The sequence below is a fragment of the Camelus ferus genome, chromosome 28 (assembly GCF_009834535.1).
Source record: "Camelus ferus isolate YT-003-E chromosome 28, BCGSAC_Cfer_1.0, whole genome shotgun sequence".
In the NCBI taxonomy this organism is placed as follows: domain Eukaryota; kingdom Metazoa; phylum Chordata; class Mammalia; order Artiodactyla; family Camelidae; genus Camelus; species Camelus ferus.
Window position 1 is genome coordinate 4,170,404 of NC_045723.1, and position 26,538 is coordinate 4,196,941.

The window sequence follows — 26,538 nt, forward strand, 5'->3', positions numbered from 1 at the left end:
ATGAGGGTTTTCTCCTGCGCAGCAGTGGGAGGGGCGCAGACCGCAGCTTGTGAGCACTCATTGGTCTGATTTCTCTCCGCCTCTCATGTTTCCTTGTAGCGGGGCAGCTCTGCCCTGAGCTGTTGCATCTCCTCTCCCCTTCCTGGACGTGTGGTCCCCCGAGGGCAGAGTGAGGCTCTCTTTTTCATGCCCCAGAGCCCCCAGCCTCAGTGGGTCCTAAGGATTGCATGGGGGACTATTTCGCTAGGGGCTGCTGTCCTCAGGCTGAGCGGCTTACACAACAGAAATGCATCCTCTCCCAGTCCTGGAGGCTCCGAGTCCCAGATCAAGGTGGCAGCAGGGTTGGTTCCCTCTGAGGGCTGCGAGGGAAGAATCTGTCCCAGGCCTCCCTCCTTGGTTTGTAAGTAGCCGTGGTGTTCTCCCTGTGTGCTTCTCTGTGTCCAGTTCCCCCGTCTTATAAGGACACCCATCTTAGAAGGATGAGGGCCCACGAATGCTGTCCTTTTAACTTGATTACCTCTGTGAAGACCCTGTCTCCAAAGAAGGTCACATTCCCAGGCACTAGGGCTTAGGGCTGCAGCATATGACTTTTGAGGGGATGCAATTCAACCCAAAACACTGGGTGAGAGCAGACTGTGCCTCTGGGCTCCACTGGTCGTCCCCAACCAAGGCCAAGTGAAGCCAAATGAGGTGCAGGGGAGAAAGGAAGAAAAAGAGAGGAAAGACGGTCCTTTGGTGGAGGCAGGTAGTCTCACCCTGGCCCCTTAGCATTACTGACCACTGCCCACTTGCAGGGGTGGGTTGCAGGTGGTTTTGTGACTGTATCTCTCAGGGGACATGTCAAGTGCTGCTGAGAGCAGAGGGGTCGCCCAGCTCTCGTGAAGCGGTGCCAGGCATTCAGGAAGCTGGCAGACCCAGAAAGTCTGCTCTGGTTCCCTTGTAAGCTCATAAGTGTGAGTGTGTCCTTGTCTTCCTAAGTGTGAGGTGATCAAAAAGTAGAGCCCAGACTCTGACAGGTGTCATGTGGAAATGAATCTGGCAGATTTCAAGAAACCTTCCAGGAGTCAGGTCACCCCACCCACTCACTGCTGTCTCCGTGCCTTTTAGGCTTTTGCTGTCCCAAATTCACCCCGTGTGCTGAGGAGCAAGCCCCGGGAGGGAGGGGGAACTTGAGATCTGCATCACTGGGTTGGGGGGCGCGCATAACTGGCTTTCCTCCTTCTCTGTGTTCAGTCTGACATTCTTGCAGGTGCCTAGAATTCTCCTTTTTCTAGTCATAGCAACTGCTCAGGCAGGAAGCTGTTTGCGCCCCAGACCCCCAACCTGAGTCTTGGAGCAGGCGGGCTGCAGAGATGGTGGAGCACTTTCTCCTCTGTTCTCACAAAGGAAGAGGGGAAGAAATAGGCTCTTCAAGGAAATAAGTGAACAGCATCCCCTACCCGAGATGAGAAAGCATGAGCCATCCTGGAAGTGAACCAAAGGGCTCTGCAGTTCAGTGGAGACAGACCTGGGAAGCTGCTGCACAGCCACTCGCCCCTGCAGCTCCCTCTCCGCTCTGCTCTTTCTAGGTCTGCATGGTGTGGATAATGGGATTTTGCGATTTGACAAGGTTCGGATACCAAGGGAGAACCTGCTGGATAAGTGAGTAGTTTTCTCCTTAACTAGACTAACGGTGCAGGTGGTCTCAGTGCCCTCGCACCCACGCCTGGTCTCCCCTGGTCTCCCCTGGTTCCTGGGTCTCACCTACTAGGGCTGCATGGCCAGGCCGTCTTCTCATAACCACTCCTACAAGCTTACTGACGACGGATTGGGAAACGTAGATGAGCAAAGGAAACAGAATTTAAATGATCCCAAATGCTATCAACCCAGACTCAGTGTTTGTTACACTTTCTTGTGTGACTCTTAAGACTTTTCTCTATAAGAGAGAGATTTGATTTCTACTGAATGAGATCCACTTAGAAATTCTATTTTTTGTAACTTGCAATTTCCATTTAATACTATATGTCCAGTGTTTCTGTGCAACGATAAATAACAGATATGCATTACTGTTTTTAATGCCCTGATAGTCTATGACATAAATGATCTATGTGTTATGTAGTTAATCCCTTGTAGTTGGGTATTTAGGTTGTTTCCTTTAGAAAAAAACTTTGTTTTGGCTGTCATAACACCATGTACTGTTGCCTCCTTTGTGGATGACAGAAGATAAGGTACCGCCCTGCAGCTTTGGAGGCTGTTAAAACCGGTTCTGGTTGGGAGGGTCATGTCAGAGGTGTTCGGTGTCCTCTCCCAGCATCCCTCAGGGAGGTCAAGGCGGGTTAACCAACGAGGTGAGGGTTGCTTCCGCAGGTGCCTGCCTTCCAGGGGTGGAGCCTCAGGAGTTCACAGTGCTCTTTGCAGGGGCTAGGAAACACCAGTTGCCTTTACTTTTCTCAGCAGCATTTCATGGATCCAATAAAAATCCTGACCCACAGTCATGTAAATACGTGAAAAAGCAAGCCGTGAGGCTTGCTCCCTGTTTTCCTGTAGATGTCCCTCAAACACTTTACTCCTTTTTGTTGCTTGCGAGTTCTTGCTGGCAAATAGATGCCAACAGTTTAAGGAAAATATGGGGGAAGCAAACTTAAAATGAACCAGATTCTCTTTGTTAACTTTCCATCCTGTGGATTGGTAGGAAATGAACTGGCCATGACGAAAGCTTCTTTGCAATTATCCTGGTGGGTGGTGAAGCCCCCAGCCCCCCTTTAGGAATGACCAGCGCCGATGCCAGGCGGTCTGAGGACCACCAGCCTTCCCCAGAGGTGCCTGCGCATTTCTTGGTCACTTATCAAGCTATCAGCATCACTCCACCCTGGGAGATGGGGAAGAGGGAAGGAGAGCCACAGACACGCAGCTCCCCACTTCTCACCCACCCTAATGGGATCTTAGCGTCTTGGACAGTTCTTTGCTGGAATCTGGGCCCACTGGCTCATCCAATGGACTAGAGATTAGAAAGTCAGATTCAACCAGAAAGGAAAATGATAGGGGCCACACAGTCTGTAGAAGTGATGAGAATACATAGAATATTCTTTGATGAGCAAGATTTGATTTAAAAACCATTTCATTGGTGTTTAAGCTCCCTGCTCCCCCTCCAAATACTACAGAACAGCAGAGATAACACTGCTTTATTTACCACTTGATCAAAAGTGGGTCTGTAAGTAGGTGTTCAGATTCAATGAAATCTCTATCAAAATATAGCTGCCTTTTTTTTTGAAAAAAATGAGAAACTGTCCTAAAATTCATATGGAAATGCAAGAATAGCCCAAACAATCTTGATGAAGAAGAACAAAGCAGAAGAAATCACATCTCCCTGCCTTGAAAACTTACCGCAAATCTGCAGTATTCAAGACAGTGTGGTGGTATAAGGCTCGATGTATGGACAATGCAATAGAATAGAGGGTCTGGAGATAAATCTGTGCATTTATTGTCAATTGATGTTGAACAAAGATGACAAGATAATTGAATGGGGAAAGAAGTGTCTTTTCAGCAGATTTTCTGGGACAACTGGTTGTCCACATGTGAAGGCATGAAGTTGGGCCTTTACCTCATACTGTGTACAAAAATTAACACAAGATAGCTCACAGATCTAAATGTAAGAGTTGAAATGATAAAACTCATAAAAGAAAACATACATGTAAATCTTTCTGACCTTGATTTGTTAGGTGGGACCCAAAAAGCACAGGGAACCAAAGAAAAAAATAGATCAATTGGACTTCATCAAAATTAAAAAAACTTGTGTGGCAGAGGGCACTATGAAGAGAGTGAAAAGACAATCCACAGAATGGGAGAAAATATTTGCAAATCATATACGTCATAAGAGCCTAGTATCCAGAATATAAAAGCAACTATATTACAGCTCAATAATAAAAAGACAACTGAGCCAATTGAAAAAGGGCAAAAAGATGAACAGACATTTATCCAGAGAAGATAAACGCACTGCTGATAACATGCAAAGATGTTCGACATCAGTGTTATTAAGGAAATGCCAGCGAAAACCACGGTGAAATACCACATTGCACTCACTTCATGGCTGTAGTAAAAGAGACAGATGGTAACGAGTGCTGGTGGAGAATTTGAAGCTCTCATCCACTGCTGGTGGGGATGTAAAATGATGTTGCCATGTTGGAAAAGAACTTGGCATCTCTTCAAAAGTTTGCCATTTTCATATGACCCAGCAGTTCTGCTCCTCAGTATGTCTGAAAACATGGTCCACAAGAGAACTGAAAACATATATCTACACAAAAAAACTTACACACGAATGTTCGTAGTATAATTATTCATAATAGCCAAAAAAAGTGGAAACAACACAGATATCCGTCAACTGATGAATGGATAAGCAACAGACGGTGTATCGATACAACGGAATACCATTTGGCCATACAATGGAATGAAGTACTGATACGTGTTACAACGTGCTGAACCTTGGAAACAGTGTGTCAGGTGCAAGGAGCCAAACACAAAGGCCACGAATTGCATGATGCCACTGATGTGAAATGTCCAGAACAGACAAATCCATAGAGCTAGAAAGCAGAGTGATGGGTGTGGGGCCCTGGAGGGTGGGGGACACGGGATGTGGCTGCTCACGGCATAGGGCGTCTTTCTGGCGTGATGAAATGTTCTGGAATTGGATAGTGGTAATGGTTGCACAACCTCGTGAATATACTAAAAGCCGCTGAACAGTTTAAAAGGGTGAAGTTCGTGGTATATGATTTAAATCTCAATAACAAAAAAGTGGATTGATGTGCGGTCCTCACGCTCAGGCTCCGCTGTTGGCTTCGTGCTGGCGGTCCTCCTGCCTCTCCTTGGCAGGGACCACTGCTGAGTCAGGGGTCGGCAGTGGCGGGAGATCTGCTCTTAATTTCCGTGAGTCAGCATCTCGTGGGGAGGCACTTCCCCTGCTCCCCGCTCCCCGCTCTGCTGTCTCGGGAGGGAGGTTCCAGGATGGGGAAACCCGGGTGACTTCCCAGTGTGTGCACGTGGGAGCCACCTGACTTCATTTCTGGGTGCCATGGCCATCTTTTCCATTAACCCACCTCTCTTTTCCACCTGCCTCTCCCGCACCGCAGGTTCGGTTCCGTGGCTCCAGATGGGCAGTACCACTCCCCCATTAAGGACAGGAGAGCGAGATTCAATGCGATGCTGGCAGCGCTGACCCCTTCGAGACTAGCTGTGACTTTCCAAGCTATGGGCTCTATGAAGGTGACTGACTATCACTTTAATTTCCCTCATTGTTTGTCCTCGGCATGTTCCAGGGGTGGGTGACAGTTTCGGGGGCTGAGCTTCTTGAGCCACGGTTGGTGGAATGTGGCCTGGGTTCCTGGGTAGATGCTGGTGAGGGCCGGTTGGCCCTGCACAGAGAACCTTTCTGCAGCCTTCTTCCCACGGGATCCCCTCCCTCTGCATCCCAGGTATGTGCTGCTGATTACAGTGTGTGGAGCAAAGGGATGGTGGCAACAGGGCCACAAAGGATGGTCCCCAGGGGAATGGGTCGTTTGGAACAAGCACATCTTCTGGAAAAAGCAGTTAAGAGCTGACTCAGGTAGATGAGGGCCTGTGTGTCTTGGCTGAGTTCACTGGGGAGCATTGGTGCTCAGTGGGGCTGTTTGGCGTGTGACAGTCACCATCACAGGTTGGAGTCCTCTGTGCCTCCCCTCCCCCTTCCCCTTCCTCTATTTCGTTTGGAAAGAGCAGCTCTGGAAGGTCGCCACCCCCTCGGGGCGCAGCACTGCCTGTTCTCCGGGCCCTCCCAGTCTCTTTGCATCTCTTAAGCTCCGCTGAAGCTGGAAGGAGAATTAAGATACCCGTGAATATACATCTGTGGCTTGAACTCAGCTTCTCCGTCAAGAAGGAACAGATTTCATTCACCGGGCTCCAGGCCTGACAGCAGCGTGCACCCGTCTTAACAGCAGGAAAGTCCTCCCTTTCTCTGCTCTGCCGGTCTGCCCGCTCACAGGAAGCCTGCCTGAGACAGCAAGCCCAGGCCTGTGCCCTTCCTGCTGCTCAGTCCTGAGCCAGTGACCGGACGCTCGCCCGTGGTCGCTGCCTTCTGAGCTTGTTTCTGGTGGCTCTTTAAGGGGGGCGGATGGGTGTTCAGTTCTGAAGAGCCAGGTCCGGAGTGGCTCAGCTGGTCGCCTGAGCTGAGCCATCTGCATCAGTGAGGCCCCAGGAGAGCCCTGCGGTGCAGGCTCGGGGGTGAGGCCATGGTGCTGGCTCAGCGTCGCAAGTGCAGAGGAAAACCCTGCTCCCAAGTCTGTGATAAGCCGTTTCAGCTGCTTTCAGGGCTCCAGAACAGGGCAGAGGGAGTGAATGCAGGCGAGCCTAGCATTACATTGTGCAGAAGATGGGACAGAAATCTGAGCAGGGTCATGTGAAGCCATGATATCTGCACAACAGCCCCTCGGATCACAGCAGCTGTCAGGGGTCCTGCCGGTGAATATTGAAACCACATGCTGGGCAGTGGCTATAAAGATGCTGTGGACACCCTGCGCTGATATGTTTCGGAGGGGGTGATGTGGTGTGGAGGACGTCCACACTGCCAGCAGCCCTGTCAGCTAGCTCATGCAGGCCAGTGCTGGAGTTCTGAGGGGTCAGGCATAGGGGGGTGTAGACAGGGCTGGGGGGGACCTTCTGGGAGAGACTTGGTTTTAAGTATCAGTAGACCTGGAGCAGTGGGGGTCGGGGGTGAGGAGACAGAGTGGCTGATTTTTAAGAGGTACCCGTTCTCCATTGTACCGAGGGGCCATCCCCCACTGAGTCTGGAAGTTTTCAGGGTGGTGGGGGCCACATTTGGATCAATTCCTTGTCGGGCATCTTACGCACATCCTTCGTTCCCAGCAATGTACAGGCCTTATCGTGTCATGGGCTATGACGTCAGAGAACCTGGGGCTCAAATCTCAGCCTGGACGTGACCGGCAGTGGGGTCGTGGGCAAATCAGTGGCCTTCTTTAAGCCTCGGTTTCTTCATCTGTTAAATGGGTCTTCTGAAAATGGTGAGGCCTGAGGGGAGGATGCGTGCTTGGTGCTGGCACAGAGCAAATGCTCAGGCATGCAGCGCTGTTGCTGATGTGACGGTTGCTGCCACTGCCGCCATTACCAGGGAGATAGGAGTAGGAGTAAGTGGGCTTTTCTGTGAAACATATGCCTGGGGTCCTGGCCTCCAGGAAAACAGGGGGGTCTGAGACATTTTGTAAAGGTGCACATTGTCCCTTGGATTCCTGAGTATCAGAAGCAAAACACAGTAGCCGGGAGTTGGCACCTGGCCTGCCCGGGAGGCAGATTTGCCAGGTGACAGGGACACCCCCGGCAGGGCTGGCGGGGGCCTCAGACCCCTGTCGGTCCTGACAGACAGCGACCCAGCCGCTGTGACCTCATCGCGAGCATCTCAGCGAGGATGATCTCACCGGCCCTCTTGGCAGCTCCCCCTGCTCCAGCTCCAACACACGACAGACGCTTTCTCAGCTGAAACCTGAGCCGTCCTGCTTGTTCTGTGCTCGCTGATGAGTGGAAAGCGGATCCCTTTCTCCTCCATGCATTCCTCCTGTGTTAGGAAACTGTCACCGCAGCGCCCCATGCTCAAGGCTGAGCATGCCCGGTCTTTTAAAACTTTGCCCAGATGTCTTTTTCCCCCCCCACCGTTCTCTCTCATTTTCATTGTGTTTCCCAGGACTTTCAGACTTTCTCTTAAAGACTCCCCGTAATAGTCGCTCTCTCATTTGTGTCCTGAGTGTGGTTCCCTGATGAAACGATTAGCAGGGACACAAGGAAAAGGAAACTAAGATGTTTGGCAGGGGTCTGGGTGGGGAGAGAACTCTGCAGCCGAAGTGGGGAGGTGGGGAAGCCTTTTCAGAAGGAGGATGGAAGCTGGGGAAAGTCACTGTGAGTTTGGAGGCAGAGGTAGAGGTGTGAAATGTACATGAGGCCTGGCCTGTAGTTTTGGGTCGATTTTGCATGGAAGTAATATTTGAGCACGAGACGAACTGGTCCCCCACGTTCAGAAGAGTCTCCCTAAGCCTTTACAATAGATGTTCCTCAGTAGCCGGTTCCTGATGCAGCAGCTCTGGGGTGGGGCCGGAGAATCCGCATTTCTAGCAAGTTCCCCAGTGAGGCTGAGGTCGATGGCCCAGGACCGCACTAGGAGAAGCCCTGCACAGAACAGATGCATGCAGTTCCAGGTTCCCGGCCCCGCCCCAGCCACCCTGTCCCCCGCCCCCCGTGGCCCCTGAGTGCCTCCAGGATCAAGGCCCACATTCCCTTCCAGTCTCCAGCAGCTTCCGTGACCTCTCGCCTGGCCCTCCTTATGCGCTGCAGTGCTGTCTGGGGAGCCCATCCCCACTGTTGCAGGGTTAGTTGGACACTTCAGAGCTCAGGCAAAATGTCCCTTCCTCTGAAAGGTCACAGCCCACAAGTGGTCCTTCCATCACGTTCCAAGGCACCGAACTCCCCCGGCAGCACTGATTACGGTTGTCACCAACTAATGGGGTGATAGCTGTCTCCCCTGCTAGCCTAGAAGCTCCACCAGTGGGGGCCCTGCTGGCCTCATACACCACCGTGTGTTCAGTCTCCCACACAGTGCTGGGCACACAGTAGGTGCACAGCAAACAGGAGTTGAAAGAATGAATGAAGAATAAATCTGAATTCACATATAAAGCACCATGCACAGGTCTTAGCCAAGGGGAGCTCTCAGTATGTGTTCATTCTCCCCTGCCCCCCCCACCCCTCAGCCTGTTCCCAGGGTGACGGGGACGGATGCTGCTGCCTCTTTCTTCTGACCCTGTGTGGCCCTTCTGGCCAGAACGTGTCTTCTTTCTTCCTTCCTGTCCGTCCTGTCCCAGGACACTGCCCCTTGGGTCTGCTTCATGTGTAAGTGCTCACTCACAGCGCTGGGAGCGGCCGCTGTGGTGGCACCTGTTTTGCAGTCGGGAACGAGGCCCTGGTGGTCAGGGAGTTGCCCGGGTGAATGTGCCTCATACAGCATGTCTGTGACAGGCAGGGGCCACACTGTGGGGTCTGTGTGTGGAGTACAAGTCAGGAGTATTGGACTGAATCTGCAGGCACGTGCGGTGCCGGGAGGTGGAAACACTCGTTACCCAGTTCTGGCCCCAGGGATTATGGAAATGAGGCCCACCCCCTAGACTCCTGGGACACACGGTTTCCATGGAGAAAGTTGCGGCTTCTGTCATTTCTTTGAGTGAAATGATCAACTGGCCCTTGGTCGTCTCACCTGCTTTTGACAGCTCTGCCATGTACCTGATGGGGTCATGGTTCAGACCATGTGTGGCTCAGATCCCCTCCACCCTGCAGAGGACAGATGCTGGAGAGGCCAAGTGACTGCTCTGTGATGGTGAGGCTACCACCCTCAACTGTGGGCAGGGCGGGGACCCCCCAGTCATAGCCCCCAGGGCCGGCTCAGGGTCTGCTGCTGCTGTGGCTGGTGCAGAGCAGGCGAGATGGTTCAGCATGGCCTTGGCGGGTTACTGATCTTTCTCTGCATCTCTGAAAATCATACCAGCACCCCTTCATGGAGCTGCTGAAAGGCTGGAGCGAATTAAGACCTGTAAGGGGCTTATACCAGTGCCTCATACACTAAATCATCAATACGTGAAGGCAGCTATTATGATGACAAGGGATGTGGAAGCTTATATAATCAGGTTGAGGGATCTTGATGGTTAAACATGACATCTGAGGTTGAGGATCAGGTTTGTAGCACGTGCTCACCCCCAGGTGGTAGGGGCTGCTTGGAGCTGAGGGTGGAGAATTAGGAGGCTGAGTCTGGATGTGGCTGAAAACTGGCTGTGGTCACGGTCAGCCATGTGTGTGGGATGAGGAGCAGTGGGGGCCGTGCCACCTGGCTATCCTCCTGCAGTTCAGGGAAGGATGCATGGTCTTGAGAGAGAGTAGAGAGGTTGAATGACCATCGCTGAGATGTCGGAGGTTGCTGTATGGAAGATGGTGGGCAGCGTTTCCTGTCTCCTGGGTCTGAAAGGAGAGCAAAGGGAAGAAATTGGTTTCGGGGGGGGACACTTGGGGCTTGTGATAGACGCATGACCTCTCCTCACAGTGAGCATTGTTGGACGTGAATAAAGTGTCTGTGGATGGTGGGAGAGTCCACTTTTTCAAGAGTCTCTCCCCTCTATTGACGGGGGTCTGGGGACACCGTGTTCTTAAATGACCTTTCCAAGACCTTCAGCCGGTGAGGTTTCATGGGGAATTAGAACAACACTTCTAATTGTTGGGGGGCATCTGAGTCTCCTTCTGAGTCGGAGATGGCCCTTTAACCACAGGTGGGGTGCTGGTGCAGTGATGGGGGCCTGGGCTCCCACTGCGCAGGCTGAACACATTCCTGCTGCTCCCTAGTCTTGCCCTGGGATTCCTCCTCACCCAGGTTCTCCTGTAACCACCGGGATGTCCCTGACAGCAGTGTCCTCACCCTGGAGTCTGGCTCCTGCATCTGGTTCCGTGGTGCTGTGGGCGCACGCTTCAGTCACTGGCGGGGGCTGGGCTGGGGTGGGGCAGGGGTGGGGCAGGGGCTGGGGCTGCGCTGGTGCTGGGGCAGGGGCTGGGCTGGACTGGGCTGGGGCTGGGGCAGGGGCTGGGCTGGGGCTGGGCTGGGCTGGGGTTGGGGCAGGGGCTGGGCTGGGGTTGGGCTGGGCTGGGCTGGGGCTGAGCTGGGGCAGGGGCTGGGCTGGGGCTGGGCTGGGCTGGGCTGGGCTGGGGTTGGGGCAGGGGCTGGGCTGGGGTTGGGCTGGGCTGGGCTGGGGCTGGGCTGGGCTGGGTTGGGCTGGGGTTGGGGCAGGGGCTGGGCTGGGCTGGGCTGGGGTTGGGGCAGGGGCTGGGGTTGGGGCAGGGGCTGGGCTGGGGTTTGGGCTGGGCTGGGCTGGGGCTGAGCTGGGGCAGGGGCTGGGCTGGGGCTGGGCTGGGCTGGGCTGGGCTGGGGTTGGGGCAGGGGCTGGGCTGGGCTGGGCTGGGGTTGGGGCAGGGGCTGGGCTGGGCTGGGCTGGGGTTGGGGCAGGGGCTGGGCTGGGGTTGGGCTGGGCTGGGCTGGGGCTGAGCTGGGGCAGGGGCTGGGCTGGGGTTGGGCTGGGGTTGGGGCAGGGGCTGGGCTGGGGTTGGGCTGGGCTGGGCTGGGGGCTGAGCTGGGGCAGGGGCTGGGCTGGGCTGGGCTGGGGCTGAGCCGGGGCAGGGGCTGGGCTGGGGTTGGGCTGGGCTGGGCTGGGGTTGGGGCAGGGGCTGGGCTGGGCTGGGGCTGAGCTGGGGCAGGGGCTGGGCTGGAGTTGGGCTGGGCTGGGCTGGGCTGGGGCTGGGCTGGGGCTGGGCTGGGGCTGGGGCTGGGCTGGGCTGGGCTGGGGTTGGGCAAGGGGCAGGGGCTGGGCTGGGCTGGGTTGGGGCAGGGGCTGGGGGTTGGGCTGGGCTGGGCTGGGGCTGAGCTGGGGCAGGGGCTGGGCTGGGGCTCGGCTGGGCTGGGCTGGGGTTGGGGCAGGGGCAGGGGCTGGGGCTGGGCTGGGCTGGGGGTTGGGCTGGGCTGGGCTGAGCTGGGGCAGGGGCTGGGTTGGGGCAGGGGCAGGGGCAGGGGCTGGGCTGGGGTTGGGGCTGGGCTGGGCTGGGGTTGAGCTGGGCTGGGCTGGCTGGGGTTGGGGCAGGGGCTGGGCTGGGCTGGGCTGGGCTGGGCTGGGGTTTGGGCTGGGCTGGGCTGAGCTGGGGCAGGGGCTGGGTTGGGGCAGGGGCTGGGCTGGGCTGGGGTTGGGGCAGGGGCAGGGCTGGGCTGGCTGGGCTGGGCTGGGGTTGGGGCAGGGGCAGGGGCTGGGGTTGGGCTGGGCTGAGCTGGGGCAGGGGCTGGGCTGGGCTGGGCTGAGCTGGGGCAGGGGCTGGGCTGGGCTGGGCTGGGCTGAGCTGGGGCAGGGGCTGGGCTGGGGCTCGTCTGGGCTGGGCAGCTAGTGTCAGAGCCTGCTGTTCTGTCTGCGCTGGTGGCTGTGAGTCAGATGCTGTGACACTTTTCCCTGAGTTGAAACTCACTCAGTCCCTTAAATTAATAACCTCAATTTCCGTGTCCACCGCTATAAAACTATCAGAGTTTTGTCTGCTTAATTCTTGCCGAGAGGTTGAATATTTTTATTTTCTTTTGGAATCATTTTTCTTCGTCTCTTCGTGTCATCTAGACTGATCTCATTTTTATCACTATTAATAGAACATTTAGTGGGCAGAGATCATGTCTTTTTACTCAGTCTCAGTGTAGGGCCGAGTGGAGCACTACATCTCAAAGAAGCCTTTTTACTCTCTCTCCCTCCCTCCTCCCTCCCTCCGTCCTTCCGTCCTCCATCCCTCCCATGCTTGCACACACTCATCCATCTACCTGTCCGCCAGCACACTTGAACACCCACCTGTCCATTCATCCCTCTGTCTGTTCATTCATCCATCCACCTATCCATCTCTCCATTCATTTACTTATCCATCCATCTACCCACCCACCCATTCACCCATTCCCCTTTCTATTTATCCATCCATCCACCCACCCATCCCACCACAAAGATTCTGAACACAGGGATGATCAGTTCCTGTATGAATTAGTAGTTAATGGGGAGCTGTGGAATGTTCTAGAGAAAAGCAGTCACTTACCTAATGGACACCATATTTTAGAAAAACTCCCCAGGCAGGAGTGTGTAAAGAGTCCGGAGGCAAACACCATCCTCGTGAGCCAGGTCCTCTTCCGGGACTAGGCTCGAATAGTCAGCATCTCTGTAGGGCCTTGTACACTCGAGGGCCCGGGGTGGGGACTGAGTTGAATGGGCTTGGAAAGAAGTGGAAACGCTCTGCTAATGCACCCCCCCCAAACAGTGTGGCACAGTGGAGGGTGGAGGGGGAGGATATGGGCTCCCCAGACTGATGGCTTGAAAACAGTGTTCACACGCGTGTGCTTCATTGAAATCGAAGAGCCAGAGTTGCTCGATGTTTATTCTCTTGGCACTTCTGTAACGTGACCAGTCGTCTGTTCACACAGAGAGCGGTACTGGAGAGATGAAAACAGTGACTCATGCCTGTCAGTTGTCTGTGTGTCTGTTCAGATGCATTGTGTGTGCTCTGAGGCAGCAGGTCCACACTGCTCACCTCGTGCTACTCAGGTTGGCGTTTTTCTTTCTGTAGCATCCTCACGCACTCCCCTACACACAGACGTGGGGGGCAGAGGAGCGCGAGTTGCCCGGATGCTGGGGAAGTCCTGTGGGATGCAGGCTTTGGCCCAGATGATGCGCAGACGGATCGTGTGTAAAATACATACCGTTTCCAGTTTTCTGATGTAGAAACTTCCTGAGGTTGGCCACCAGAGGGTGACATATACCAACAATGACTTGCAGATTATGTTTCCTTTACCTTTCTTTACTTTTGTATGTGAGAATTGGCTGGGATTTTTTTTTTTTTTTTTTTTTTTTGGTTTCTTAAGTTTAGCTTCTTATCAGCTATGAGTGTTGATTTGTACAAAGTGGCCAGTTGAAGGAGGACGGGGGTGCATCAGCCTAATAATTTGTCTGGCTTCCAGACCAAGACTATAAATAGGATGTGGAAGTTATCTAGATGACTCTTCAGGGTATAGTTTGGTTCACAAATGTTTTAAAAAATAAATGTGCGGTATTTTGGGTGGGGGTGAAAACGATTAGATTTTTTGTGGTGTTTCCATGGACTTGTTTACACTTTTAATGACTGAAATTTAAAGTTATTTTTTAAAAGATATATGCTGCTTTCCCCCCAAAGATCAAAGCTCTAAAGACCCAGCCCATCCATAGATACATATGTCATAGCACATGGCATGAATATTTGAAATGGATATTGGAAAGAATTGCCGGTTTGAATTTACTTCAATCCTGTGAGCACAGGCTGAGTGCTTTCCTTGAACGAGACCCTGGGCAGTGAGCAGAAGTGACCTGGAGCTGGTGTGCCCTCCAGGGGCTCCTGGTGTATCTGGGTAACAGAGGGGCTCCACCGAGAGGAAGCGTCCAGGGATTACGGTGGCAGGAGGTGGTGGCAGTTTGAGAATAACACTTCAAAAAGACAGTGTCGTGGCTTTTTACGGTTGGAAGGGACCTCAGGGATCAGAGTCCAATGCACAGCTTCTATAGGAACATTTCTAAACCGGGCCTCTGGGTCTCTCTGGCACAAAGACCTAGAAGCTGGCATCCGGCCTTCCCGTGTCGAGCCCAGTGCCTGGGTCATGTTTGCAGATGGGCAGCCTGAGTGCACACAGCACTGTTGGAAGCTCTTCTGTTCCACAGGAGAGGAAAGTCTTGGCCCTCCCCACCACTTGATGTGGCCCAGGAATGTTAGATGTCTGTGGCTGAGATGACGTCTCCAGGAACAGAACTCCCTTCAACTAAGTCACCAGAGGCTGAGCAAACCTTGTAGGAAACCTCAGTCTCCCCCAGCCGTGGGTTGTGGCCATGGTAGCTGTGAGGAAGGTGGTGATGCCGTTGCCAGTGTAGACTGCTTCCAAGGTGCCCTGGGCCTGGGTCCCACTTGGGAGGGGCTTGCCTTCCTCGGCTCCAGCAAGCAGCCTGCTCACGGAGGACAGGTGGAGAGGGTGCTCAGGCAGCCCCATCTCTCCATGGAAGCCCCGTTGTCTGTGCCACCCGGAAGTCCCAATGTGGATGATGGATGGGTGGCTGGCTGGCCTTAAACTTGATATTCCAGGTAGCACAGATGCCGGTACAGGTCACTGTCCCCTTTCCTGTCTCCACGTTCCACTGCTCCATTCCCTCGTCCCCGCAGAAGAATCCATCTGGTGCTTCCCTGCACAAGGGACGTGTTCGCAGCCCTCTACATGTAACCACTCTTTCAGTCGTCACAGCAGCCCTTGTGAGATGGCAAGGGGAAATGATGAGCCCCATTTTCCAGATGAGAAAACTGAGATACAGAAAGAGGTAACGGCTTGTCTAGCGTCTCCTGGGCCCCACGCGGCAGCCATCTGGCTCTGGAGTCCGGCCCTGGCTCACGCTGGGATGGCAGTAATCCTCAGGCAAGAGGTTCTTTGAGTTCAGCTTAGACCCTGCTCCTTGGCATTCCTGGACCACTTTGGCTCACAGTTGTATTTGCTTTGCTAAACCAAACCAAACCAAAGATTTAAAATAATTTGTTGTCTACATTTAAAAACGTGGAGATTCCGCCCAAATTGGGATTTGGCAGATGCCGAATGGTTAGCCGCTGGGCCAGAATCCAGGCTTCCTTCCCCACTGTGACCTGGGACCGGTTTTGTTTTGCTTTGTTTTTTTTAATTGAAGTATAGTTGATTTACAGTGTTGTATTAGTTTCTGGTGTACAGCATAGTGATTCAGATATATATATCGTGTGTGTGTGTATATATGTGTTCTTTTTCATTGTAGGTTATTACAATATATTGAATGTAGTTCCCTGTGGAATCTAAAAAAAAAAATGATACAAATAAACTTATTTACAAAATAGAAAGAGACTCACAGACATAGAAAACAAATGTATGGTTACCAAAGGGGAAAGGGAGGGGGAGGGATAAATTAGGAATTTGGGACCTGATTTTTTTAACGGCACTGCTGATTTTACCGAAGAGCCATGTGTCACCGTGACCCTGAGCATCTGTGTACCAGGAGCGGGAGAGGGGAGGGGAGACAGGCTGGTTTGGCCTTTACACTGAATGTCCTTTTATGGCGAAAAGGTCTGTTTATAATGAACATTCATTGAGTGTGTTCAACTTTGAGCTCAGTCCAGTGGAATGACTTTTGAATACTTCTGCCTACTACAATGAAATTTAATAAGCCTAAAAAAGTTCACACTTCCTTAGATAAATTTTAAAAAGTGAACTGGGCCATTTAAATTGGTCCCCACAAACCCATTATAAGCACTGAGAAGAAGGTTAATAGAATATTTGTGTGTTGTTACTTTCTTGTTTATGAACTCTAGGCATTTCTGCGTCTCTGCTACGGGAGACAAGAGTTTAGTTCACATACACCCCACCCTGACCTTTGTCCCCCCCTTTAGTGTTTTGCCCCCCCACAAGTTTTGATTTATTATTTTTAATTCTCCCAAGGATTACCAAGGTATCTATGAATACTCCTAAACCTCCATTTCTTATCCGAGCAACCCTATTTATCGACTCCTTCACATCTGCTCCCCACCTCTGTGGGTTGGATCACTGAATTTTATATTCACAGGGTTGAAGCATTTGCATTTTGTTCTGTAACGATACTCCAGCTTCTGGTCTTTAGGTTGCCTTATTGTGGCCAGGGCTATGAAGCACTCTTCACTGTAGAACCATGAGGGTGCCCAGACTCCCAGGCTGGTCACGAGAAGTGTCAGCTTCCAGGGAGCAGGACCTGTACCTTCCTGGTGACTCTTGTCCACTTTGGACTTAGAACGGGGCCTGGCACTTAGTTAAGCACTTGGTGAATGGCTGGCTGGCTGGCTGGCTGGAGGAATATTGTGGTGAAGGGAAGCGTTCTTTGGTGGAGAATAAATCTGTCCAGATTACTGCTCTGGAGATCAGATGTGGTATTTTAACTGGTAACCTGTAATGAAAAAGAGTATGAGAAGGAATATATGTATACTACATATGTCTGTAACTCAATCACTGCGCTGTACACCAGAAACTAACAAAGCATTGTAAATCAACTATGCTTCAATTAAAAAAAAAAACCCCAAACCAGAAACCAAAAAGGACCTTTGTTTCCCCTGTAATCTCATCTAAGGGTTGGCAAATTATGATCCATAGACCAGCCACCTCTTTTTGTAAATAAGCTTTTGTTAGAACCCTCCCCTCTGCCTCAAAATGTATTAAGGATACTGGGTCCCTGATCTGAATCTTTAAAAAAATAAAAGCAAACATCCTTTGTTTCTGATGTGTGTGTCTAGACCTTTGTTTTATAACTTTGGTATTTGCAGTCCAGGCATGTGGGTGGACGGGCAGAGGCTATTCGGTGTGTGTTCCCTGCAGTCACTTGCTCCCTGGCTTCCCCTCTTGGCTGAGCCTCATGGGTCTGACGACATTGTCGGTGTGACTGGAGTGCTATTCTGGGCAGATGATGACACACAGGTCCTGGGATGGTTTCTAAAGCCGGCCGTGTGATAGGATTACAGCTTCCCAGAGCAGCGCTGGCCCCAGCTGCAGAGGAGCTGGGTTAGGGCGAGTTCTTTCTGGGTGAGAGAAACTGATCTCATACTCCAGCCATAGACCTGATTGCGGTTCCTCAAACAGGCCACACCTTGTCACCTCCTGGGTTTGCACAAAACCTTCCCCTGCCCTCGACCCTCCCAGCTTCTCTCTTTCCCAGTCACCGGTTCTGCTGTGTCTGCAGGAAACCTCCGGTGCTTGTGGCCACCCTTCCCGGCCCTGGGGTTATCCCAGTCCAGGTGTGAACTGTCGCCTCTTCTCCGTTTGCCCTGTTGATGATTAGCTTCTAGAGGGCAGGGGTGTCACGCTGTGCCAGGGGCGTGGGAGGCCCTCAGTAAACAACTGTGAATGATTCAGCCCTGTGTCCTCCCGCCCTCCCAAGCATCTTCATCCCAGCGAGGTCCAGGAGAAGGGGAGGGGCGCTGGCACGTGCTGGACGCCCACAGCAGGCCAGGTGTGTGATGCTCTCCGTGCATTTTTGCAGCCAGTGCTCACGGCAGCTTTACGATTCCCATTTTACAGATGAGCAGACAGAGGCCATGAGGTGAGGTAACTTGGCAAAGGCAAACAACTTGTGTCGGGCAGGGCAGTGTTGTGCCCACCCGCCCCGTCGTGTCCCCATTGGACTCCTCTTGCCAAACACCGTCTGTTTTGAGGCTGCACTGGAGGAGGAGTGCTGGACGTGGAGCCTCCAAGTGCTGCATCTTAGACTTCTGGCAACTTCCATGCCTCTTTCGTGGGTAACTTCTGCCCTTTGGGCCGAGCTGGCCCAAGTGCTGTTCTGAGTGTTAGATCTTGTCTGTCTCAGGTGCTGTGGGTGTGGCCCTAGACTTGAACTTGACTTTCGTTTTCAGGGATCTCATAGGTCAGGTGGTCAGAGTGATGGGCCTTGGCACCAGCATGACACTAGGGGGTCCTCTTTTCTTTGTTAACTTTCATCTGGTGAGAATGTTCTAGAGAGCTGACTTTTGAGGAATATTTGCATATCTCATTTCTTGGTCTAATTAGCATTGTAAGAACGATGTCCCAGTTTTCATGCCTGAATAAATAACTCATGGTGTGAGGCGCTGAGGGGCTGGTCCCCTTTTCTCGTGTCTGGCATCTCATCCAAGCTTTGTTTCAATCCACGCTCCAGACTTTTCTTTTAAAGGAATGCATCTTGTCAGCCAAATGATCCCTTCCACTGCAGCGAAATAGCTCTGAGATTTAGAGGACACCGTTGTCTCCGAGCTCTTTGTGACTAAGCCTCAAATCACTAGAGGTGCTTAATATAAAAAGTGTCCTCTCTGCCTAGGCTTCACTTTAAAAGTAAGTAGAATTTTTAAAAAGGAAGAATAAGGATCAGTTTAAGTTTGACCTTTCCTCTGACATAACCCTCCTTTTACAGACGACCTTACAAATCTCCTTTACTTCCTAGGGATGGGCGAAAGTCATGAGAGTGTGTAAGTTTTGGAGGATAAAACATAGATAGAAGCTCTTGCCCTTAAGGAGTTTTCGGTCCTGTTAGAAAAGCAGGGTGTAGACCCGCAAGGGTCCTGTGCCCATGTTGGTGCCCTGGGCACACGCTGAAGCCTGGGACTGGCGAGGGCTGCTGTGGCTGCCACATTGGAGTCAGAACCCATCCTGACCCGGCCTGCAGGGCGCAGGGAGAGGACACGCTGTGTTTGGAGAGGTGGATAGTTCCACCCCGTGCCTGGACCATTGCTGACATCTAGGCTTTGATTTTAAACAGAAACCCTGACAGATGGAGCCAGCCTGGAGATGATACCCAGGGCAGCAAAGGCACTTGACATGATGCCATGCCAGGAACTGCTGGAGCATCGGGGGTGCTGAGCTAGAAGAAGAGAAGGTCTTGGGGGCGGAGAGGCGTGACAGTAGCCTTCCCGCAGACGGGGGCTGTTGGAGGCAGTGGGGAAGATGGTTTGGAAGGCATTTCTTGCCTTGCTAAAGATCCTGTATTTTATTCCATTGGCAATGGAGTGCTACTTTAGTTTTTATGGAAGGAAGCAGTGAGATCTAGCTGGGGGTTCAGCGGACAGCTTAGTTTGGAATGGAGAACACAGAGGAAGAACAGGTTTAAGGAGGAAGGGGGGAGTCTGCAGGAGCGTCAGGCAGGAGTGTGAGTCTCTGGGAGGCACTGGCTGAACCTGGGGGCGTAGGTGACATTGTGCAGGAAGAGGGAGCTGTGAGGGACTCTGGGCAATGCCTACATTTAAAGGAAGAGCCAAGGGGCATGTTGGGGAATGCAAGAGATGGGCCAGAGAGGCAGGAGGAAAACCAGAAGGTCATAGCTCCGTGGAAGCCAAGAGGAGAGAGTTTCCAGAAGGACTGTAGGGTCAGCAGTTGCCCCCATTTGTTGAATGATGCTGGTTTGTTGTGTGCCAGATTTAGCACCTATTATAGCTAAGGGCTCTCTACTCATCATTTCATTTAATTCGTACAGGAATTCCACAGGGAGGCACCAGTGTTGATATTCCAGAGATAAAGGACTTGGGACCAGTGTCAGGCTTCTTGGAGGACAGAATGTGAGGCAGGCTGGGTTTGAGATCCACCTCTGCCCTTATGAACTGTGTGAACTTGAGCAAATTACTTGGCTTTTCTTCTCTAAATGAACTATAACAGGCCAGTTTCCTAAGGATGTGGATGGGATTCCAAGAACCGTCGTCTTATTGTCAGTGAAGCCCTCCACATGGTGCCCAGCACGCAGAAGCCCTTATGGAGACTTCAGGGTGGTCTTGGTTATTTCCCAGCATCACCCAGCTGGGAGGTGGTGGAGCTGAGATCTGAGCCTGGGTCTGTGTGGGACCATAGCCTGTGCCTCACCTTCAAGCAAGGGGGGTGATGTGGGGCTGGAGTTTGGATGGTGGCTGGCTGGAGGGATGGTGTTACAGGGGCAGGGGCGACCTGAGCACATTTGAACCCAGAGGAGAAAGAGAGTGTGGAAGGGGAGAGATTCATGCTGCCAGAGAGGGGGAGGTTGATGGGTCGGAAGGTCACAGGGAGACTCACGACATGACGTTAAAACACAGGTGGTGGGATGACCCTGACACGGACCCAGATGCTTCTTCCTCAGAGACAGGAGGGACAGAGAGTCCGGAGAGGGGAGGAGGCATGGAGGAATTTTCAAGCTGGGGCAAGGAAGCTGAGAGCATCTGACAGACGATTTCTATTCTCTCAGGAATGCAGGGGCAGGTCAAGTTCTGAGGACAGGGAGCAGGGGTGGTGGTAGAAACCTTGGAGGGGGAGGCTCGGTCCCCACAGCCATCAAGGCAATGGGGTGGGGAGGAGAGGGGTGAGGACGAGGGCTTGTGGGGACCACTGAAGACCCGGGCCTGAGTAGCGTCCTGAGGTCTACCCTGCGTTGATGGCAGCGCCAGACAGCGTGTGGCTTACTTTGTACCTGGGGCCATGGTAGGGAAAAGAGATGGTTGGCTTGGCCCCAAATTAGAAATTCACCAACCGGATTACAGAAGAGCAAAGTAGAACAGTGAGGTGACAGCTGCTGGGAAGATGTGACTTAGGGGAGCCCAGGGGATGTGGGAGGGGGCAAGGAACTCTGCAGTCAGGGAGAAAATACCCCTTCTCCCACTGTGGTTGAACGCCCAGAGTATGATTAGGGATTTCTAAGAAATCATTTATAGGACCCACTTCAGGTCTCATTTGCTAACAAATACAAGGCATCTGTGTGGAGGCCTTTATGTCAGGAATGGCTGTCACACCTCAAAGGAGGCTTTTACCCAGACTGTGACCTCAACGGTAACCCATTAAAGCTGAGCTCTCAAAACCCCTGGTCTCCTGGTCCTGTGCCCCTGCTGCAGGGTCAGGCATTTCCCCCAAAGAGCCCTGGTTCCTTCCACTGAAGGGTGGTTTTAGAAACCAAGATTTGGGTGCGTGGTGTTTTTGTTGCTGCTGGAGTGTTGTTACCACTTCTAGGTCTTCTCAGTCAATGGAGGGGGAATTACATGTTTGTATACTAGCCTGTGTCTACACAGTTATCTATAAATGTGTATCCCTCTGTATCTGCATTGAGCTAAACTGGAGTCGTTCTAGACTTCTCCCCTTGCTTGTCTGTAACCTCCTGCTCCAACAGTGAGAAACCTCGCCCCAGCCACCTGCCATCCATTTAATCGCTCAATTCCAGGATGCATGTCCAGGGGTTCAGAATTAACTCATACCCTCTTGGGAAGTGATTTAGTCATCTAGAGTCCAGGGCTTACGTTCAGTTCATTTTGCTTTTAATCAAGTTACTTAGTTCATTCCTTTTTAATACCTTACCTCCTGCAGTGAGGTTGTTTCATAGACTTGTGGTATTTAGATTCTTTTGTCACAGTCTGTGTTCCCTTCTGGGATCCCCTCAACTTTTAAACAAACTTGCACACAGTAAGTTTCACTCTTCGTGCTCTGAAGTTCTATGGGTTTTGACAAGTGTTTAGTTTCACGTATCTGTTGTTACAGTTTCATACAGAAGATTTTCACCGCCTCCAAATCATGCCCTGTGCTTCACCTGTTCAGTTCTCTTCCCTCCTCAAACCCCTGGCAACCACTAACCTGTTTACCAACTCTCTGGTTTTGCTTTATCGAGAATGTCCTGTAAACGGAATCACACGGTGTGTAGCCTGTGCAGACCGGCCCCTTTCGCTTCGCAGTGTGCATTTAGGGTTCATCCGTGTTCTTGCATAGAAAGATAGCTCATTCCTTTTTATTGCTGAACAGTAAATGTATAGAAAATGTCCACAGTCTTTTAAATCATGCACAGTCGTCCGCTAGAACCAGATCCCGCCTCGTGGGCATTTAAGCTGTTCCCAAAGTGTTGCCTTTAGAGTGCTGCTTCAAATGCCCTCACTTCCCTGTACGTGACTCTGAGGTCGTGGTGGAGAAATGCCTTGGGTCCCCAACCACAGTGGAGGTAATATTCATTTCCTTCATTTTGGCGTGACTTCTGCTCCTTCTGTGGTTGAGCACGGATGGCAGCCCTGCATATGCTGGGTGGAAATACCCAGAAGAGGGGCTGTGCCAGCCAGGATGGGGCAGAGGAGCCGCCCAGGGGTCCCGATGGCTGAGGGCACTCATAGGATGAATAGGAGTTTGAAAAGTGACTGAAGAGAGAAGAGCTTTGAGAGGGACAGGGCGGGAGAGGGAGTCGAGTGCACTATGTTTAGGAGTCTGGGGATGATTTGATGTGCTGGGTGGGAGTGAGAGGGGTGGAGGGGTTGGAAAGAGGGTCCCGGGGCAGTGAGGTAGCTCTAGAGTCTTGGCTTCATCACACGGCCACTGGGGGGTCCCACCAGCGTGTTCCACAAGGCTGGGTGGTGTGATCAGCTTTGGGTGTTCAGCTGGAGAAAGGCAGCCCCTTAAGAAAGTCTTGCTGTGCTTCCTGTGAAGGAAGGTGACACTCTCAAGGAGGTGGCCCGGGGTGAATGGGGAGGGGCGGTGTCCGGAGCAACTCAGCTGGAGTCACTGGCTGACCCTACAGGGTTAACTGGGCAGGTGGGCTGAGGATGAGCGGAAGTCACATGTTTCCTTTTTCATGTGGTTGTAACCTCAGTGTATAGATGCTCAGCCCTTACGTTCTGGCTTTTTCATATTACATCCTGAGCTGGAGTATTTTCCCATGTGTTTGATGCTTGTGAGATTTTCTTCTTTAGCAGTGATGCCTTTCAGGCCCCACGTTACAGCTTTTCACCTGCTCAAGTCTTCGCACTCCAGCCTCACCCCAGTTTGGAGCGCCAGTGCCTTGTAGTCTGACTCGCATCGACTTTGGGAGGTGGGTTTGTGTCCTTGGGTCTCCTTGGGTCAAGGTGGCAGTTAGCGTGGGTGCCACGCCTCACCGGTAGCCCTGGGGCATGCTGGTCTGCCCTCAGCTGTGTCCTGACTTGATTACTCCTTGGGAAGTTGGGTTTTCTCTTCAGAGGAGGAGAAGGCACCTTGGAGGACTGTCCTGGAGAAAACTCAGAACGTTTCTTCTGTCACCTGCCGAGGCAGCGATGGGTCAGAGCAGTGCCCGGGAATCAGCAAAGGTGATTTTGCTCCAGTGTCTCTTGCTTTGTATCTTTTCTGCGTCACGGTGACCACACAGTCACACTTCAGTGGGACTCTCCTTGCCTAGTTGTGTCTTTCTGCCCCTCTGCTGGGTGTGTGTGCAGGATTTCAGTCGCTGCCTCTGCCACATCCCCAGCGATTTAGACAAACTCACTTCTCTTGTGTCGCAGTCTGAAGTTACCCTCTTTAGCTCATACTGACCTAAAATTTCAGATCATGAAGTGGGACCTTTGTGAGACTTTATTGGGGCAGGGGTGAAAGACTTATTTCCAAGAGCCGTGTCTTCATTCTTTTATTCCCTCTCTTGAGTCTTTATTTCAAATTTTTGTCCTTTTTATTCACTGTGAATTTGAGTGGAGGTGGAACATAGTTTAACAGCATCTCCCTGCCAAAGCATTCATGTTTCAGGCTGATGAAGACGACACCTTAAGAGAACAATTGCATTCAGGTATGCAAAAAGTGCGTGGCCCATAGCATTTTGCGATGTAATTGTTTTCCACACTTTTCCCTTATTAAACCTTCAAAAAATTACCAGTTAAGGCCAGCTATGTTAAAGCATTCACGTCACACACTAGAGAAGAGTGTAAAATGAGAGAGAGTGAAAATCCTTTTTCACTGCATCCCCTCCCATCCAGCAATTTGGTATTTAGTCTTCCAGACTTCCTTCCTAATAATCATCTGTACAACCATTCAATGTGAGCTAGCCCCTTAACACATATTATACACATCTATGTTGCACCTGCAAAAAAATTTTTTTTTGCTTAAAAATATGTCGTATCACTTTTCACAATGGATCCACTCCTCTGTTTTTAACAGCTGTGCTTGTGTTTTATGGAAAACCTCCTCTTAAGGCTGTGCTCTATATACCTGGATGGAACCAGCTTGGTTTTTTCTTTGCTTTATGTATTTTTAAAAAAACTAGACAGGGGAGAAGATGGGATGGTGAGATGGAGAATAAGTATTTTTTTAAATAATCATTTGACAGAATTCAACACCCATTCATGATAATAACTGTCAGTAAAACAGGAATAGAAGGAAACATCCTCAGCTTGATGAAGAACATCTACAATCTCCCTATGTTTTATACATTATAAATGTAAATATCATGTATATTAACATTATTCATAATGGTGAATGACTACATGCTTTCCCCCTAAAACTGGGACCAAGGCAAGGGTGTCTGCTTTTTCCACTCTTATTCAGTATGGTGCTGGGACTGCCAGCCAGTGCAATAAGGCAAGAAAAGAAAAGAAAAGAAAAGAAAAGAAAAGGCTTATCAATCAGAAAAGAAGAAATAAAACTGACTCTATTTGGAGATGATGATTGTCTATGTAGAAAACTCATGGAACCTACAAAAAAATCTCCTAGAACAAATAGGTGAATTTAGTACGTAGCAGGATATGAGATAAACATACAAAAATAAATTGTATTTCTGTATATTAACAATGAACATGTGGACACCAAAATAAGTTACAGTTGCTCAAAAAGAGAGAGAGAGAAATCCTTAGGAGTAAATAAAACAAACAATAAATGTAACAAACATGTATAGGGATTGTATGCTGAAAATTATACAGTGGTAATGAAAGAAATAAAAGAAGATCTAAATAAATGGAGACACATACCATGTTTATGAATTGGATGACTCCACATGCCAATTTCCCCCCCAATTCACTGATACACAGGTTTAATGCAATTCCTATAAAAATTCCAACAAAATTTTTTTGTGACTGTACACAAGATTGTTCTACATTTTATATGGAAAAGCAAGGGAAGAAGAAGAGCTAAAACTTTTATTTTTATTTTTTTAAACTTTTTTTTATTGATTTATAATCATTTTACAATGTGTCAAATTCCAGTGTAGAGCACAATTTCTCAGTTATACATGAACATGTGTATATTCATTGTCACATTTTTTTCTCTGTGAGCTACCATAAGATCTTGTAAATATTTCCCTGTGCTATACAGTATAATCTTGTTTATCTATTCTACAATTTTGAAATCCCAGTCTATCTCTTCCCACCCCCTGTCCCCTTGGGAGCTAAAACTTTTTTTAGAAAAAGAATAAAATGACTGGAATCAGTCACAATTTCAAGACTTCTGGAGCAATCAAGTCTAGTGGTTTTGGCAGAGAGATAGACAAATAGATCAATGGAATGGAATGGAATAGAGTGCCCAGAAACAGTTCCAAATAAATATGCCCAATGGATTCTTCCCAAACGTGCAAAAGAAGTTCAGTGGAAGAAGGATTGCCTTTTCAACTAATGGGGCAGGAGCAACTGGACATTTATAGACAAAAGCGAAACCAAAACAAAATGGAACTTCAACCTATGTCTCCCCACACCCGATACAAAAATTAACTCAAAATAGATCGTGGATTTAAATGTAATATGCAAATTCATAAAAATTCAGAAAAATAGGGGGTAATCTTTGGGATCTAAGGGTGGACAGAGTTTTTAGAGGAGATACCAAGGCATAATCTCTTAATGAAAGAATTGATAAGTTGGACTTCATCAAAACGGGTAACTTTTGTCCATTCATAGTACATTTCTTGAAATGACAAAAGGTGTTTGTAAAGACCTTGTCACACAGATGAAAAGCTGCAGACTGAGAGAACATATTTGTAAACCACATATCTGACCAAAGACATAGAAATATATAAAGAATTCTCAAAACTCAGCAGTGAAAAAACCAATCCAAATAGAAAATGAGCAGACATTTCACTGAAGATCTGCATTTGGCCAATTAGCACATGAAAAGACGTTCAACTTCATTAGCCATTTAGGAAGCTGTAAATTAAAGCCACCATGGCGACCAGGGAAACACCTATCAAAATGGCTCAAATTGAAAAAAAAAAAAGTTATAACACCAAAAGCTAGTGAGGCTGCAGAGAAACAGTGTCATTCAGGCATTTCTGGTGGGATTGTAAAACAGCCCAACCACTTTGGAAAACAGTTTGGCAGTTTCTTATAAGATTAAACATGCAGTGACCATACAGCCCAGCAATTGCGCTCCTGGGCATTTGTCCCAGAGAAATGAAAACTTAGGTTCATGTAGATACCTGCACGTGAATGTGCACGGCAGCTTTATGTGTAATAGTCCTGAAGTACGGATAGCCCAGATGTCCTTTCACGGATTAGAGTCCATGCTATGGAATAATGCTCAGCAGTGAAAGGGAATGAACCGCTGGCACGGGCAGCCACCTGGATGAATCTCCAGAGGGTTCTGCCGAATGGAAAGATCTAATCCCCGAAGGTGAACTTAGTTTGGGCTTCCATTCATAGTACATTCTTTTTTTTTTTTTTTTTACTTTTTTTTATTGATTTATAATCATTTTACAATGTTCTGTC

General features: G+C 50.4%; 1 protein-coding gene across 1 annotated transcript in view; it reads left to right on the forward strand.

Moving 5' to 3' along the window:
- The window catches only part of ACOXL (acyl-CoA oxidase like), a 281,193-nt gene that overhangs the window by 27,433 nt on the left and 227,222 nt on the right, over positions 1–26,538 (forward strand). Inside the window, exons 8-9 of the mRNA XM_032469554.1 lie at positions 1,569–1,641; positions 5,103–5,235. Of these exons, the coding sequence (XP_032325445.1) occupies positions 1,569–1,641; positions 5,103–5,235 (206 nt within the window). The remainder of the gene's footprint in view (positions 1–1,568; positions 1,642–5,102; positions 5,236–26,538) is intronic.